The sequence below is a fragment of the Hemicordylus capensis genome, chromosome 1, assembly GCF_027244095.1.
Source record: "Hemicordylus capensis ecotype Gifberg chromosome 1, rHemCap1.1.pri, whole genome shotgun sequence".
NCBI lineage: Eukaryota > Metazoa > Chordata > Lepidosauria > Squamata > Cordylidae > Hemicordylus > Hemicordylus capensis.
Genome location: NC_069657.1, coordinates 458973747 through 458989604, shown reverse-complemented (window position 1 = coordinate 458989604; position 15858 = coordinate 458973747). Strand labels below are relative to the sequence as shown.

The following is a 15858-nucleotide window of genomic DNA, read 5'->3' as shown; positions in this document are numbered from 1 at the left end:
CCTTTCCATTAACTGACAACTCTATCAGCTGCTGACTCAAAATCCCTGGAATATGAAGAGTTTCTTTTAAGCCGCAAAAATTCACTGTACGGTAAGGAATTTTTTAATTGAAAAGGATGAAAAGAGGAATAGTGTAAAAAAAACCACACATTTCTATCAGTGGGTTTAGTATACAACGTAAAATATATTCTATTGGACGCACTGATATTCACCCTGGTGTCAAGAAAAGAAATAGTCCTGTGATGTACTTGACTGGTGAATTAAAGCCAACCTGTCCTGGATGTATAATTGTATGTACACAGCTATTAAGACAGGTTGCCAAGTTTGTAGCAAAGATTTTGACATCAACATTCACTTATGATATTGGTCTATAATTTTCACATTGCTGCAGGTCCCTTTGTGGTTTTGGTATAAGAGACACATTTGCTACATACATCGTTTTAGGCAATTCATGTGTATTTGCAGCTTTGGTGGCGACCTCAGCCAGTAGTAGAGATGTGCGAACTGGTTCAAATGCGATCCAGTTCAAATCCAAACCAGGGTGGTATGAAGGTTCGAATTCAAACTGAACCAGCCATCAGGTTTGAGCTGCAGGTTCAAATTCGAACCGAACCAGGGGTGGTGCGATTTGAACTGGTTCGAACCGGTTTGAACTGGTTCAAACTGGTTTGGACATCCAAAAATTGGTAGTATGGTAGCTGGCACCCAGGGGTAGCTGGCACCCAAACACCAAAGCAATCAGACACTCGTACAATTTTTTATGAATTTTTGAAAATTATTATTATTTTCTCATAGGGTATAATGGGACTTGATCCAGGCCATTATACCTTATTGTGGAGCACGCATGGGTGCCAACAACCACCCAAACCCTGAAGCAATCGGACAGTATTACAATTTTTAATGAATATTTGAAATATTTTCAATTATTTTTCTCATAGAGTATAATGGGACCAGAACCAGTCCATATCCCCTATTGTGGAGCACCTAGGGGCACAAAAGTGGGATGGGTGGTAGACAGACAGGGGTGCCTATCACCCACAAAACCCCAAGGCAATTGGACACTCCTCTGATTATTGGTGAATTGTTAAAGTATTTTTGAATTCCACATAGGGAATAATGAGGATTGCAGCAAATGTATAGCTTCACGTTGGGGGAAAAGGGGTGTCATAGAGCGGAGTGTGGTAACTCATAAAACTATTTAACAGAACACGAGATTTAGAGAACACAGAATGCCCTGTGCTCCTGTCCATTAGGGGATTCAGAACCTCGTTGAAGTCTCCTCCATAAATTAAGTTACTGTTCTCCCTTGCAAGAAGCTTAGTGTGTACAGCTGTAAAAAAGGAGGGGCAATCTTCATTGGGGGCATACACATTAGCCAAAAGGATGGTTTGGGGCCCAATCTGGGCTTCCACAATGATAACTCTTCCTAGAGGGGCTGCCGCTACATTAAGGGGGTTGAACAGGATGCGCTTATGAACTAGGATTGCCACCCCTCTTGACCTGGAAGAGGACCCCGCCCCCAAAACATGGACCACCCAGATCCGTTTAAGCCTGTGAATGTCATTTTCTGCCACATGTGTTTCTTGTAGGGAGGCCACATCAACATTTTGTCTCTTTAAAAACCTAAGCATTTCGGTTCTTTTTTGTGGTGTTTCTCGTCCCTTAACATTGAAAGTAAATAAATTCATATGTCCTGCCATAAGAAAATTTTAAGGACATCTATTGCCCGAGAATCTATAGCCCTAGCACTTAATATTCTAGACCCAGCTGGTGTCATTCGTAGGCTCACCCTTCCCAAGTTTGAATTATTAAGGCCCATGCTTACAAAATCATTTTAAAAATAATTTAGGATGATGTTCTATGGTGGCACATAGGGGAGATCTATCCCTCTCTGTTATAGACACTATGCTTTTTGTGACCACTATTCAGCCTCATTTAAGATTTCCTTACTTCATGAGCTGAGCTTCGGTGAGGGGGGGCCCAAAATCTTGTCCCTGGGCCCACTCCAGCCTTGCTACGCTGCTGACCAGTGGGGTACATCTCCCTGGATAGAAACTCTATAGAATGGGCAGAGAGGGGTGAATCGGTTATTGGCAGGGTGGGAATATCATGAGCCTGGATCCAGGGCCTCCTTCCTCATTGGGGATGAAGTGGACCATTCAGGGGATGAGACAGGATGGGAAGGTACCTTTTACTCAGGTACTCCACACACACCAGGATAACTAGGGGAACCCAAGCAAGCAACTCACCTGGTCACCAAGGACACAGCCCTTTCCCTTCCCTCCGACTCCGAAGAGTCTCTTAAGTGCTGCCAGAACCAGTGCTTAAGAAATTGGCCAAGTCCGCTGTAAGAAGCAGTCTTCCTTAGGGAAGTGAAGGGGGCTGGACTGTTTATTGACTTAAATGACATTAGATTATTAATATACAGTAGTCTGTTGAGTAAATTATGTCTGTGTTGGCATTGAGTACAATAAATCGTATTTATTATTTTAATCTTAAACTCTGTCATCTTAAAAAGTGTCCTAACTTTTTTAGATCCTACTGCCTCCTGCAAACAGCCCCACGCAGACGAGGAGACCCTTAGAACTGTCATCATGGTTTCGCAAGGTAGGTGTTTACATTCCTCACACAATTAAGATCTGCCTTTACACCTAAGGAAATAGCCTAGAACATTTGGCTTCTATTTGCCAATTGGAGTGGCACCACTCTAAAATGGTCGATTGCAGGAATTGAAGTGGCGTGCTTATTAGTCTGACGTTTAATCGATGCTAAATCTGAAGTGGGAATTGAAAGGGGGAATAAACACATTAGGCTCCATTTTTGCCTCTCCTCTCCATTTCATATGGGTTCTCTTGGAAAAATTCAGACAACTGGCAGTTAATTAATGTTATTAGGAGTCTGGATGATGTCCATGTTGTTTTCCTTTGTAAGTACTTGACAAGCTATTGTATAGTTTCTGATTCCCCCCCCCCTTCTTTCTATTGGCAATAATACAGCAGAGGAGCAGAATATTCTTCACTTATCGCTTTTGCTCCACAGTGCTGCTCTTGCAGGGAGGAGAGGTGGGAACAATTGGACCCGATACTCTTACCGGGAATATTTTTAGAGGCTTATTTAGGCCAGCAGAGCGGTTTCATGTGGCAAAGTCACGACCTCACACAGGCCCCTGTGAGATGGGGGGGGGTTTCAGGTTCCCTCCCTGGCAGCATCTCCAAGATCGGGCTGAGAGAGATTCCTGCCTGCAGCTCTGACTGCTTTGCTTGTTACTTTGCAGATAAGGACACTCTGTATGGCACCTGGAATGGACCATCTGGGAGCACCAATGGACCATCTGGGAGCACCAATGAATGGGTGCCACCTGAAGACGTAGGTAAGATCCTTGGTAGTGTACAGGCAGCAACAGGCGCTCTGGACCCTTGCCCTTCATGGCGAGTAAAATCTGCCAGGGAAAGAACAGGTAGGTGGTTAGAGCCAATTATTAATGAGAGAGCAAGATGCCACTGAGCCTCAAGGAGGCAGTGGTAAGATCATTATCTATCTATCTATCTATCTATCTATCTATCTATCTATCTATCTATCTATTTAAACTTTTATACCACCCTTCCAAAAGGCTCAGGGTTAGGGTTAGGGTTAGGGTTCTAAACACCATTAAAACACCATTAAAAAATTAAAACCACTAGAATCAGTTAATAATTAAAACAAAAATTATAAAGCATAAAAACGATAATTAACAATTAAAAACATCGTAAAACAACAAATAATCAGAAGAATTTAAAAACAAGTTTAAAAAAGCTGAGAAAGCCTGGTTGAAGAGATGTGTTTTCAGGTCCTTGGGGACTCCCCCAGCCACGCACCCGCCCGGGCTTCCTTCAGTTGTATTCATCCTCCAAAATTGAGGTGACTGTTAAGACCTGGAACTACCAGAACAGCATGTCTTAATTCACCATTAAATGACTTGCATCGTCCACAATTTACAAAAGCATTTTTAAAAAAATTTAATATTTTTAAATATTTTATAACAATTTATAATTTTGCAACAACATGCCCAAGTTGCCCCCCACCCCCATACTCTCCCCCAAGAAAGAAGGGGAAGAAGGAAAGAAAGAAAGAAAGAAAGAAGAGGAAAAAAGGGAAAGAAGAAGGGAAAAATCACCATTGCACTAAGATGTGGATAGGTCAGAAAGATTCTTATTCTAAGAAAAGATTAAGAAAGTTATCCCAAATTTCAGGCCATTTATCCCATTTATTTACTTTTAAGAGGGCCCATTTTTCATGTGCCGCAAGCTTAAGCAGGTCCTGTACCCAATCCTCGCACCGAGGGGGATGGGGAGATTTCCATAGCCTCAATATCACCCTCTTGGCAACCAGCAGGCTCCGCCAAAGCCATTGTTTAGAGCTGTAATTTAGTCCCCAGCTGGTTGGAATAAACCCCAACACTGCATTTCCATCCTTCAGTGCAAGAGATGAATCCAGCACTCAGTTAATTCGCATCGTGACCTCTCGCCAGAAGCCTTGCACTTTGGAACATTCCCAGAACATATGTGTTAGATTGGCCTGTGGATTATTGCATCTCCAACAGTGACTATTTGAGGACATTTTTAATCGCATAAGGTATAGAGGAGTCCAGTCGGCCCTGAAAATAATCTTCTGCTGGATGAGGCGCAATTTAAGATCCAATGTACTGCATTCAACACTACTTAAAATATTTTGCCATTGCTCAGGTGACAGTTTAGCAGAAAGTTCACCAAGTTCCATTTGTCCCTTAGTAAATCTAACCCAGGGTCTATGTCTCTATGCACACTGGCATATAGGTACTTATTGAGTTTTGGGAGAGAGGCCATCTTAATGGCAAGCCCAAAGATAGCTGGAGTTGCTGGGGTCGCCACGCCAGGGCGCCTGGACCGAACTGAGCCGATATGGTATGTCTCAGTTGCATATATTGCCAGGCACATGCTGTTGGTAGATGGAACTCCTCTTGCAGGAGTGCAAAGGGTTTGTAGCTATCATTTGCATTTTTCAGCGGTGATAACTGGTAAATCCCTTTATCAACCCAATGTTTCCACAAAATTGGTTGTTTGCCTATCAATATATGTGGGTTACCCCACAGTGTCATATCCATGTGGGCATAGGGATCGAAGTTTAGTTGCCTTGCCAATTCCTTCCAGGCGTGTCGGGCTGCTAGTATAGTAGGGGATTGGTAGTGGGGATGTTTAAGATATCTGGAGCCCAGTGCTCCCCATCCCTCTCAGGGTTTCAGTTCAGCTAGCTCCACTTGAGGCCATTCTGGCCTTTCCCCATCTGTGTGGGCATGCCAATGGATAGCTTGTGCAAGTAAAAACGTGTTATGGTACAATCTAAGGTTCACGAGGTTGAATCCCCCTTTGTCTGTGGCCAACTGGAGTTTATTAAAAGCAACCCGAGGCCTGCCATTACCCCAGAGGAACCTCCTCACAGCTCTGTCAATTTCTCTAAAGTATCTTTGAGGGATAAGCAACGGAAGCCCTCTTAAAGTATCAATAGTACCTCTGGGCATAATGTTCATTTTTACAACAGCTATCTTACCCCACAAACTCAGCGGGAGGTCAGCCCAGCGGAGGAAGTCTAACTTAATCTGTGAAAGTATTTTATCTAAATTAGTTTTGACAATTAGATTAGGTTGTTTAGTAATGAGAATACCTAAGTATTTCATGAAGTCTGTTTTCCAAGTAAAGGGCCAGGGCATATCCCTATGAGAGAGGGGCAATTTCCCAATGGACATGGCCTCGGATTTGTGCCAATTAATTTTGTATCCAGAGAGGTCCCCAAATTGGTATAGTAATTCCATAAGTTTAGGGACAGATTCCTGTGGTTTGGAAAGAAATAAGAGGCTGTCATCTGCATATAATGCAATTTTATGTTCTTGTCCATCTACCTCGATCCCCTTCATACCTGCATTTTGCCTCACTGTGCAAGCCAGAGGTTCAAGGGCCAAGTCGAAGAGCAATGGAGACAAGGGACAGCCCTGTCTGACCCCGCACTGAAGGGAGAGGGGTCTCGTCTGTTGGCCGTTAGTATTGATCCTCGCTGAAGGCATTTTATAGATTGTCCGCACCCAATTGACGAAAGAGGTAGGGAATCTGAATTTCTCAAGAGTTGCCAAGAGGAAGCCTCTATGTACTTTCTCAAAGGCCTTTTCAGTGGCAAGGGACAGCAGCAGGGCCTGGTCGGTCCTACGGGACGTAATGTGGATACGATGATGAGCCAGACGTATATTATCTGCTCCCTGCCACTTAGGGCTAAAGAGAACAAAAACATATACAGGGTAGTCTCTATACCGTATAGAAGAGTCTATTTCCACACACAACTTACATGAATGAAACACACAAATTGCTCAAGAAATTATCTGTGTTCTGACCCCCCAAAAAGTGACCCCCCAAAAAGTGTCGATAATGTCCATGGTCCTATTACATGTAGACATATAGTCCTTCCAGATCTTTTCTCTTTTCTCTTGCTGGTTCTGTGTTCAAGTGGTTACTCCAAATATAACTCACAATCCTTCCAGATCTTTTGTCTTTGCAAGATCTTATTCTAAAGGTAGCTCCATGTACAAATGTTGCTCCTTCTGATAGATGCTCCTTGTCCAAAAAAATACCCAACAGGTATCCTAGGTCATTTTAACCTGTTTCCTCCTGCTTGAACAGGACTTCATCAGGAGAAGTGAGCTGAATACATAATAACACATGTATCATTTTAAAATACCTTCAACAAGTTACGTTAACTTAAAGGGTTAGAAATTTTTTAGTAATTACTCACATTTAATTGGGGATGAAGTGGACCTCATTGGGGATGAAGTGGACCATTCAGGGGATGAGACAGGATGGGAAGGTACCTTTTACTCAGGTACTCCACACACACCAGGATAACTAGGGGAACCTGTCTGTTGAGTAAATTATGTCTGTGTTGGCATTGAGTACAATAAATCGTATTTATTATTTTAATCTTAAACTCTGTCATCTTAAAAAGTGTCCTAACTTTTTTAGATCCTACTGCCTCCTGCAAACAGCCCCACGCAGACGAGGAGACCCTTAGAACTGTCATCATGGTTTCGCAAGGTAGGTGTTTACATTCCTCACACAATTAAGATCTGCCTTTACACCTAAGGAAATAGCCTAGAACATTTGGCTTCTATTTGCCAATTGGAGTGGGTTAGCGTTAGGGTTAGGGTTAGTGCGATGTGCGATGTGCGAACTGGTTCAAATGCGATCCGGTTCAAATCCAAACCAGGGTGGTATGAAGGTTCGAATTCAAACTGAACCAGCCATCAGGTTTGAGCTGCAGGTTCAAATTCGAACCGAACCAGGGGTGGTGCGATTCGAACTGGTTTGAACCGGTTTGAACTGGTTCAAACTGGTTTGGACATCCAAAAATTGGTAGTATGGTAGCTGGCACCCAGGGGTAGCTGCCACCCAAACGCCAAAGCAATCAGACACTCGTACAATTTTTTTATGAATTTTTGAACATTATTTTTTTTTCTCATAGGGTATAATGGGACCAGAACCAGGCCATTATACCTTATTGTGGAGCACGCATGGGTGCCAACAACCACCCAAACCCTGAAGCAATCGGACAGTATTACAATTTTTAATGAATATTTGAAATATTTTCAATTATTTTTCTCATAGAGTATAATGGGACCAGAACCAGTCCATATCCCCTATTGTGGAGCACCTAGGGGCACAAAAGTGGGATGGGTGGTAGACAGACAGGGGTGCCTATCACCCACAAAACCCCAAGGCAATTGGACACTCCTCTGATTATTGGTGAATTGTTAAAGTATTTTTGAATTCCACATAGGGAATAATGAGGATTGCAGCAAATGTATAGCTTCACGTTGGGGGAAAAGGGGTGTCATAGAGCGGAGTGTGGTAACTCATAAAACTATTTAACAGAACACGAGATTTAGAGAACACAGAATGCCCTGTGCTCCTGTCCATTAGGGGATTCAGAACCTCGTTGAAGTCTCCTCCATAAATTAAGTTACTGTTCTCCCTTGCAAGAAGCTTAGTGTGTACAGCTGTAAAAAAGGAGGGGCAATCTTCATTGGGGGCATACACATTAGCCAAAAGGATGGTTTGGGGCCCAATCTGGGCTTCCACAATGATAACTCTTCCTAGAGGGGCTGCCTCTACATTAAGGGGGTTGAACATGATGTGCTTATGAACTAGGATTGCCACCCCTCTTGACCTGGAAGAGGACCTCGCCCCCAAAACATGGACCACCCAGATCCGTTTAAGCCTGTGAATGTCATTTTCTGCCACATGTGTTTCTTGTAGGGAGGCCACATCGACATTTTGTCTCTTTAAAAACCTAAGCATTTCGGTTCTTTTTTGTGGTGTTTCTCGTCCCTTAACATTGAAAGTAAATAAATCCATATGTCCTGCCATAAGAAAATTTTAAGGACATCTATTGCCCGAGAATCTATAGCCCTAGCACTTAATATTCTAGACCCAGCTGGTGTCATTCGTAGGCTCACCCTTCCCAAGTTTGAATTATTAAGGCCGATGCTTACAAAACCATTTTAAAAATAATTTAGGATGATGTTCTATGGTGGCACATAGGGGAGATCTATCCCTCTCTGTTATAGACACTATGCTTTTTGTGACCACTATTCAGCCTCATTTAAGATTTCCTTACTTCATGAGCTGAGCTTCGGTGAGGGGGGGCCCAAAATCTTGTCCCTGGGCCCACTCCAGCCTTGCTACGCTGCTGACCAGTGGGGTACTTCTCCCTGGATAGAAACTCTATAGAATGGGCAGAGAGGGGTGAATCGGTTATTGGCAGGGTGGGAATATCATGAGCCTGGATCCAGGGCCTCCTTCCTCATTGGGGATGAAGTGGACCATTCAGGGGATGAGACAGGATGGGAAGGTTCCTTTTACTCAGGTACTCCACACACACCAGGATAACTAGGGGAACCTGTCTGTTGAGTAAATTATGTCTGTGTTGGCATTGAGTACAATAAATCGTATTTATTATTTTAATCTTAAACTCTGTCATCTTAAAAAGTGTCCTAACTTTTTTAGATCCTACTGCCTCCTGCAAACAGCCCCACGCAGACGAGGAGACCCTTAGAACTGTCATCATGGTTTCGCAAGGTAGGTGTTTACATTCCTCACACAATTAAGATCTGCCTTTACACCTAAGGAAATAGCCTAGAACATTTGGCTTCTATTTGCCAATTGGAGTGGGTTAGCGTTAGGGTTAGGGTTAGTGCGATGTGCGATGTGCGAACTGGTTCAAATGCGATCTGGTTCAAATCCAAACCAGGGTGGTATGAAGGTTCGAATTCAAACTGAACCAGCCATCAGGTTTGAGCTGCAGGTTCAAATTCGAACCGAACCAGGGGTGGTGCGATTTGAACTGGTTTGAACCGGTTTGAACTGGTTAAAACTGGTTTGGACATCCAAAAATTGGTAGTATGGTAGCTGGCACCCAGGGGTAGCTGCCACCCAAACGCCAAAGCAATCAGACACTCGTACAATTTTTTATGAATTTTTGAACATTATTTTTTTTTTCTCATAGGGTATAATGGGACTTGAACCAGGCCATTATACCTTATTGTGGAGCACGCATGGGTGCCAACAACCACCCAAACCCTGAAGCAATCGGACAGTATTACAATTTTTAATGAATATTTGAAATATTTTCAATTATTTTTCTCATAGAGTATAATGGGACCAGAACCAGTCCATATCCCCTATTGTGGAGCACCTAGGGGCACAAAAGTGGGATGGGTGGTAGACAGACAGGGGTGCCTATCACCCACAAAACCCCAAGGCAATTGGACACTCCTCTGATTATTGGTGAATTGTTAAAGTATTTTTGAATTCCACATAGGGAATAATGAGGATTGCAGCAAATGTATAGCTTCACGTTGGGGGAAAAGGGGTGTCATAGAGCGGAGTGTGGTAACTCATAAAACTATTTAACAGAACACGAGATTTAGAGAACACAGAATGCCCTGTGCTCCTGTCCATTAGGGGATTCAGAACCTCGTTGAAGTCTCCTCCATAAATTAAGTTACTGTTCTCCCTTGCAAGAAGCTTAGTGTGTACAGCTGTAAAAAAGGAGGGGCAATCTTCATTGGGGGCATACACATTAGCCAAAAGGATGGTTTGGGGCCCAATCTGGGCTTCCACAATGATAACTCTTCCTAGAGGGGCTGCCTCTACATTAAGGGGGTTGAACATGATGTGCTTATGAACTAGGATTGCCACCCCTCTTGACCTGGAAGAGGACCTCGCCCCCAAAACATGGACCACCCAGATCCGTTTAAGCCTGTGAATGTCATTTTCTGCCACATGTGTTTCTTGTAGGGAGGCCACATCGACATTTTGTCTCTTTAAAAACCTAAGCATTTCGGTTCTTTTTTGTGGTGTTTCTCGTCCCTTAACATTGAAAGTAAATAAATTCATATGTCCTGCCATAAGAAAATTTTAAGGACATCTATTGCCCGAGAATCTATAGCCCTAGCACTTAATATTCTAGACCCAGCTGGTGTCATTCGTAGGCTCACCCTTCCCAAGTTTGAATTATTAAGGCCCATGCTTACAAAACCATGTTAAAAATAATTTAGGATGATGTTCTATGGTGGCACATAGGGGAGATCTATCCCTCTCTGTTATAGACACTATGCTTTTTGTGACCACTATTCAGCCTCATTTAAGATTTCCTTACTTCATGAGCTGAGCTTCGGTGAGGGGGGGCCCAAAATCTTGTCCCTGGGCCCACTCCAGCCTTGCTACGCTGCTGACCAGTGGGGTACATCTCCCTGGATAGAAACTCTATAGAATGGGCAGAGAGGGGTGAATCGGTTATTGGCAGGGTGGGAATATCATGAGCCTGGATCCAGGGCCTCCTTCCTCATTGGGGATGAAGTGGACCATTCAGGGGATGAGACAGGATGGGAAGGTACCTTTTACTCAGGTACTCCACACACACCAGGATAACTAGGGGAACCCAAGCAAGCAACTCACCTGGTCACCAAGGACACAGCCCTTTCCCTTCCCTCCGACTCCGAAGAGTCTCTTAAGTGCTGCCAGAACCAGTGCTTAAGAAATTGGCCAAGTCCGCTGTAAGAAGCAGTCTTCCTTAGGGAAGTGAAGGGGGCTGGACTGTTTATTGACTTAAATGACATTAGATTATTAATATACAGTAGTCTGTTGAGTAAATTATGTCTGTGTTGGCATTGAGTACAATAAATCGTATTTATTATTTTAATCTTAAACTCTGTCATCTTAAAAAGTGTCCTAACTTTTTTAGATCCTACTGCCTCCTGCAAACAGCCCCACGCAGACGAGGAGACCCTTAGAACTGTCATCATGGTTTCGCAAGGTAGGTGTTTACATTCCTCACACAATTAAGATCTGCCTTTACACCTAAGGAAATAGCCTAGAACATTTGGCTTCTATTTGCCAATTGGAGTGGCACCACTCTAAAATGGTCGATTGCAGGAATTGAAGTGGCGTGCTTATTAGTCTGACGTTTAATCGATGCTAAATCTGAAGTGGGAATTGAAAGGGGGAATAAACACATTAGGCTCCATTTTTGCCTCTCCTCTCCATTTCATATGGGTTCTCTTGGAAAAATTCAGACAACTGGCAGTTAATTAATGTTATTAGGAGTCTGGATGATGTCCATGTTGTTTTCCTTTGTAAGTACTTGACAAGCTATTGTATAGTTTCTGATTCCCCCCCCCCCTTCTTTCTATTGGCAATAATACAGCAGAGGAGCAGAATATTCTTCACTTATCGCTTTTGCTCCACAGTGCTGCTCTTGCAGGGAGGAGAGGTGGGAACAATTGGACCCGATACTCTTACCGGGAATATTTTTAGAGGCTTATTTAGGCCAGCAGAGCGGTTTCATGTGGCAAAGTCACGACCTCACACAGGCCCCTGTGAGATGGGGGGGGGTTTCAGGTTCCCTCCCTGGCAGCATCTCCAAGATCGGGCTGAGAGAGATTCCTGCCTGCAGCTCTGACTGCTTTGCTTGTTACTTTGCAGATAAGGACACTCTGTATCTTGGCCCATCTGGGAGCACCAATGGACCATCTGGGAGCACCAATGAATGGGTGCCACCTGAAGACGTAGGTAAGATCCTTGGTAGTGTACAGGCAGCAACAGGCGCTCTGGACCCTTGCCCTTCATGGCGAGTAAAATCTGCCAGGGAAAGAACAGGTAGGTGGTTAGAGCCAATTATTAATGAGAGAGCAAGATGCCACTGAGCCTCAAGGAGGCAGTGGTAAGATCATTATCTATCTATCTATCTATCTATCTATCTATCTATCTATCTATCTATCTATTTAAACTTTTATACCACCCTTCCCAAAGGCTCAGGGTTAGGATTAGGGTTAGGGTTCCAAACACCATTAAAACACCATTAAAATCCATTAAAAAATTAAAACCATTAAAATCAGTTAATAATTAAAACAAAAATTATAAAGCATAAAAACGATAATTAACAATTAAAAACATCGTAAAACAACAAATAATCAGAAGAATTTAAAAACAAGTTTTAAAAAGCTGAGAAAGCCTGGTTGAAGAGATGTGTTTTCAGGTGTTTTCTGAAAATGGCCAGAGATGGGGAGGATTGTATCTCAGCAGGGAGCGCATTCCACAATCTCGGGGCAGCAGCCCAGAAGGCCCGTCTCTGTGTAGCCACCAAACGAGTTGGTGGCAACTGGAGACGCACCTCCTCAAGTGACCTCAATGGCCGGTGGGGCTCATAGCGAAGAAGACGCTCTCTTAAATACCCAGGGCCTAAGCCGTTTAGGTTTTTATACATTATAACTAGCACTTTGTATTTTGCCCGGAAAACTATTGGCAGCCAGTGTAACTCCATCAACAAAGGAGTTCATGTGATAGAGCATGTGCGGTCTCTGCAGCTGCAAAGGGTCTTGGGTGATAAGGATGATCTCAGCCCTTTTTGATCTGGGTTTTCCCCTGGGTTTGGGACTGAAACTGCCTTGGCCACTGTGGTGGATGACATGTGCCGGGAACTAGACGGGGAGTGAGTGTGCATCCCTGTTGGTTCTACAGGACCTCTCAGCAGCATTTGGTCACATTGACCATGGTATCCTTCTGTCCCACCTCTCAGGAATAGGGACCAGGGGTGGGGCATTGGAGTGGTTCCAGTCCTTTCTTGAGGGGAGGTTCCAGAAGGTGGTGTTGGGGGAACTGCTCGATTCCTTGGCCTCTGGCCTCTGGGGGTCCCTCAAGGCTCAGTTTTGTTCCCCATGCCTTTTAACATCGAGATGACACTTCTGGGAAAGGTCATCAGGATGTTTGGACCAGTGTTCTCTCTGATTTTTTTTCACCTTAGTGCAGAATGAGTTTTGTTCAGGGCGGCAGTATCAAGACAGGGTGTGTGCATGTACATACAGCGTGAGGCCTTCCCGATTCAGCCTGAGTGGGATCTAAAATTAACTGAGCAGACATTTAAAACGTTGTGAGCATGCACATGCTTTAGAGGGAACACTGGTTTTGACTGAAGTGTCATCAACATGCAGGTGACACTCAGTTCTCCTTTTCTCTGAGATCAGGTCCGAGGGAAGCAGTGCATGTAGTGAACTGGGGGCTGGGGGCAGTGATAGTCTGGATGTGGGCAAGCCAACGGAGGATCTGGATCGAGATCCGTTGAGATCCATAATCATGGGTTCTGCGCCCGCATGGGTGATGTAGGGTAACCTTGTCCCCAATAAGGAGCTTCGTTCCTGGGCAGATGGAGCCCAATAATCATCAGCCCAGACGAGATAACAAGATCAAAGGTTTTATTCTGCCTTAAGAACAGAGGTCTTACTTTGGCTATTTGCTCAAAGTAAGACAAAGGAATATTCAAACATCCATACCTTTATACATGACAAATGCAAAAGTCATCCTCACAAGAAAACAACATATGATGCCAAGGTGCCTAACCAAGGCCAGAAAACAAACTCTAAACACGTACGCAGGCAGACTGCCAACATCTTCCTCGTCATATCAACCCCTTCTACATATCAACTTCAGCACATTCCACAGACGGTCGCAGTAACCTATGGGGGATGGAATATTACTAGAGAAACATAGTTTTGACAATGCTTTGCACTGACAAGCAAAGAAACATCTCTTGCAGAGAACCATTATTTCAAACTAATTCAGGCTGTGCAATTCTATGCATTTCTAATTTATTATACATCAATTCCCCCCTCTCTATTTGTTCGTATCTGAACCGTCAGATCCATTAAAGCAACCTATCTCTCCCTCTAGGGTGAACCAATACTACACATACATCATACACTGAGATCATACAAGACATCATTATACAAAGTTCTATCAAAAACCCAAATATTGGGGCAGCCAATTCTGTGCATAATCACTTGGGGAATAAACTTAGAACTCCAATGAGCAGAACTGGGCTGTTACACATATCGGTTTCACATGCTAACTAATCAAATTGAAACAAATGCATGCTTACTCACAAATAAGCCCCACTATGTCGAACCCAAAACAAAAACAAAAGCCAATAAGACAATTGAAATAACTGTCTTTCACAAACAGAATACGTTAGACTGCTCTTTTTGACATAATTGCAAGCTCAAATTCAATACATCACTCATTCTTATTCTATGTCCAGTCCTTATGGGGCGAGTGGGTAGGGACTTCCTTCCTTAGTATATTCAGCGGTCAAAGGCAAAGGATGTGGATGGTTTACTAAGGGAACATGGAAAGCAGGGATCGCCCTCAAGCCTGGCAATGGAATCAACAAAAGCATTGCCTTGTGCTAGAGGGTCCTGCCCATCCTGATGTCCCTTGCAATGCATAACTGCCACGGCTGTGGGCTGAACTGCCTGTAGCAACTGAGCATTTAACAGGCTGATCTGATCCCCATCCAGCCCACAAGGCAGCATCCTATCACCCGCAGCCAATTCCAACGCTTTAGGAAGTGTTGCCAGTTCTGCCAGGTGGGCACTCGTTCCAGGGGGCAGTGGGGTGACCTCAAGAACAGAGGACGCGGTGACCATAGCATAGTCTGCCCTTCTCCTCCCATTAGCACAAAGCCGCCTCCATTCATCATTTATTCCCAGAAGGGGTAAATCTTTCATATTAGAGGTTCCATATCCTCTAATGGTAGATAAGTAACAGGGTACACAATGAACACAAGTAACAACACTCAAACAGAAACAAGCCCAAAGCCATCACAACCATCAGTGCACATTATCATAAGAAGCAGTTCTGTACAGGAGAAACAGTAAACAATTTCCTTCTGACAACCAACATAGGAAATAATGAGTTACACCAGGATATCACGTACATCTGCACACTTTTATGCACAGTTATCTTATTAAGTCCATCAATTACAATATAAAGGGCATACTTACTGAGTATTCCCTCATAGCAATGACACCCACATCAGAGAAATAGGATAATCCTTATGTTCACACTGAAAATATGCCCCCACCCCCAAACGCAGTGCTATATCAGTCATTTCCTCCAGTAGTATTATAAGTATAAGTGACAGTAACAGTGATAACCTATCATGATAACCTTCATGATATCGATCAAGACAATGCAAGCTGAGCATTTCAGGTCAGGCAACCAGCTGGTAAGCTGTTCCCAGGAATCCCAACTCGTGTGGATCCCTGTGTTATAAAACACCTGCAGGGCATTCCTAAGTTCCTGGGCCTTCCGGTTCAATCGTTGATTGAACAAATCAATCATTGGTTCAATCATCAAATAATCAAACAATCATCAAACAAATCAATCATTGGCTCTTCCTGGGAGATGATGAATATCGCCCTTTCCAGTCCAATTACCCCAGACTGGATAGGATTGCCCTCCAGGC

The 15858-nt window shown here is 43.6% G+C and overlaps 1 protein-coding gene across 16 annotated transcripts in view; it reads left to right on the top strand.

The window, feature by feature from the left end:
* Positions 1-15858, top strand: part of LOC128325762 (uncharacterized) — a 50301-nt gene that overhangs the window by 20752 nt on the left and 13691 nt on the right. For 7 of the 16 annotated variants that reach the window (XM_053251502.1, XM_053251510.1, XM_053251535.1 and 4 more), the window contains 6 exons: positions 2536-2607; positions 3275-3370; positions 7020-7091; positions 9063-9134; positions 11302-11373; positions 12042-12310. In XM_053251502.1, coding sequence (XP_053107477.1) covers positions 2536-2607; positions 3275-3370; positions 7020-7091; positions 9063-9134; positions 11302-11373; positions 12042-12262 — 605 coding nt within the window. In that variant the 3' untranslated portion in view covers positions 12263-12310. Of the gene's footprint in view, positions 1-2535; positions 2608-3274; positions 3371-7019; positions 7092-9062; positions 9135-11301; positions 11374-12041; positions 12311-15858 lie in introns of those variants that run through there. The other 9 variants (XM_053251551.1, XM_053251543.1, XM_053251531.1 and 6 more) reach the window with 9 other exon arrangements.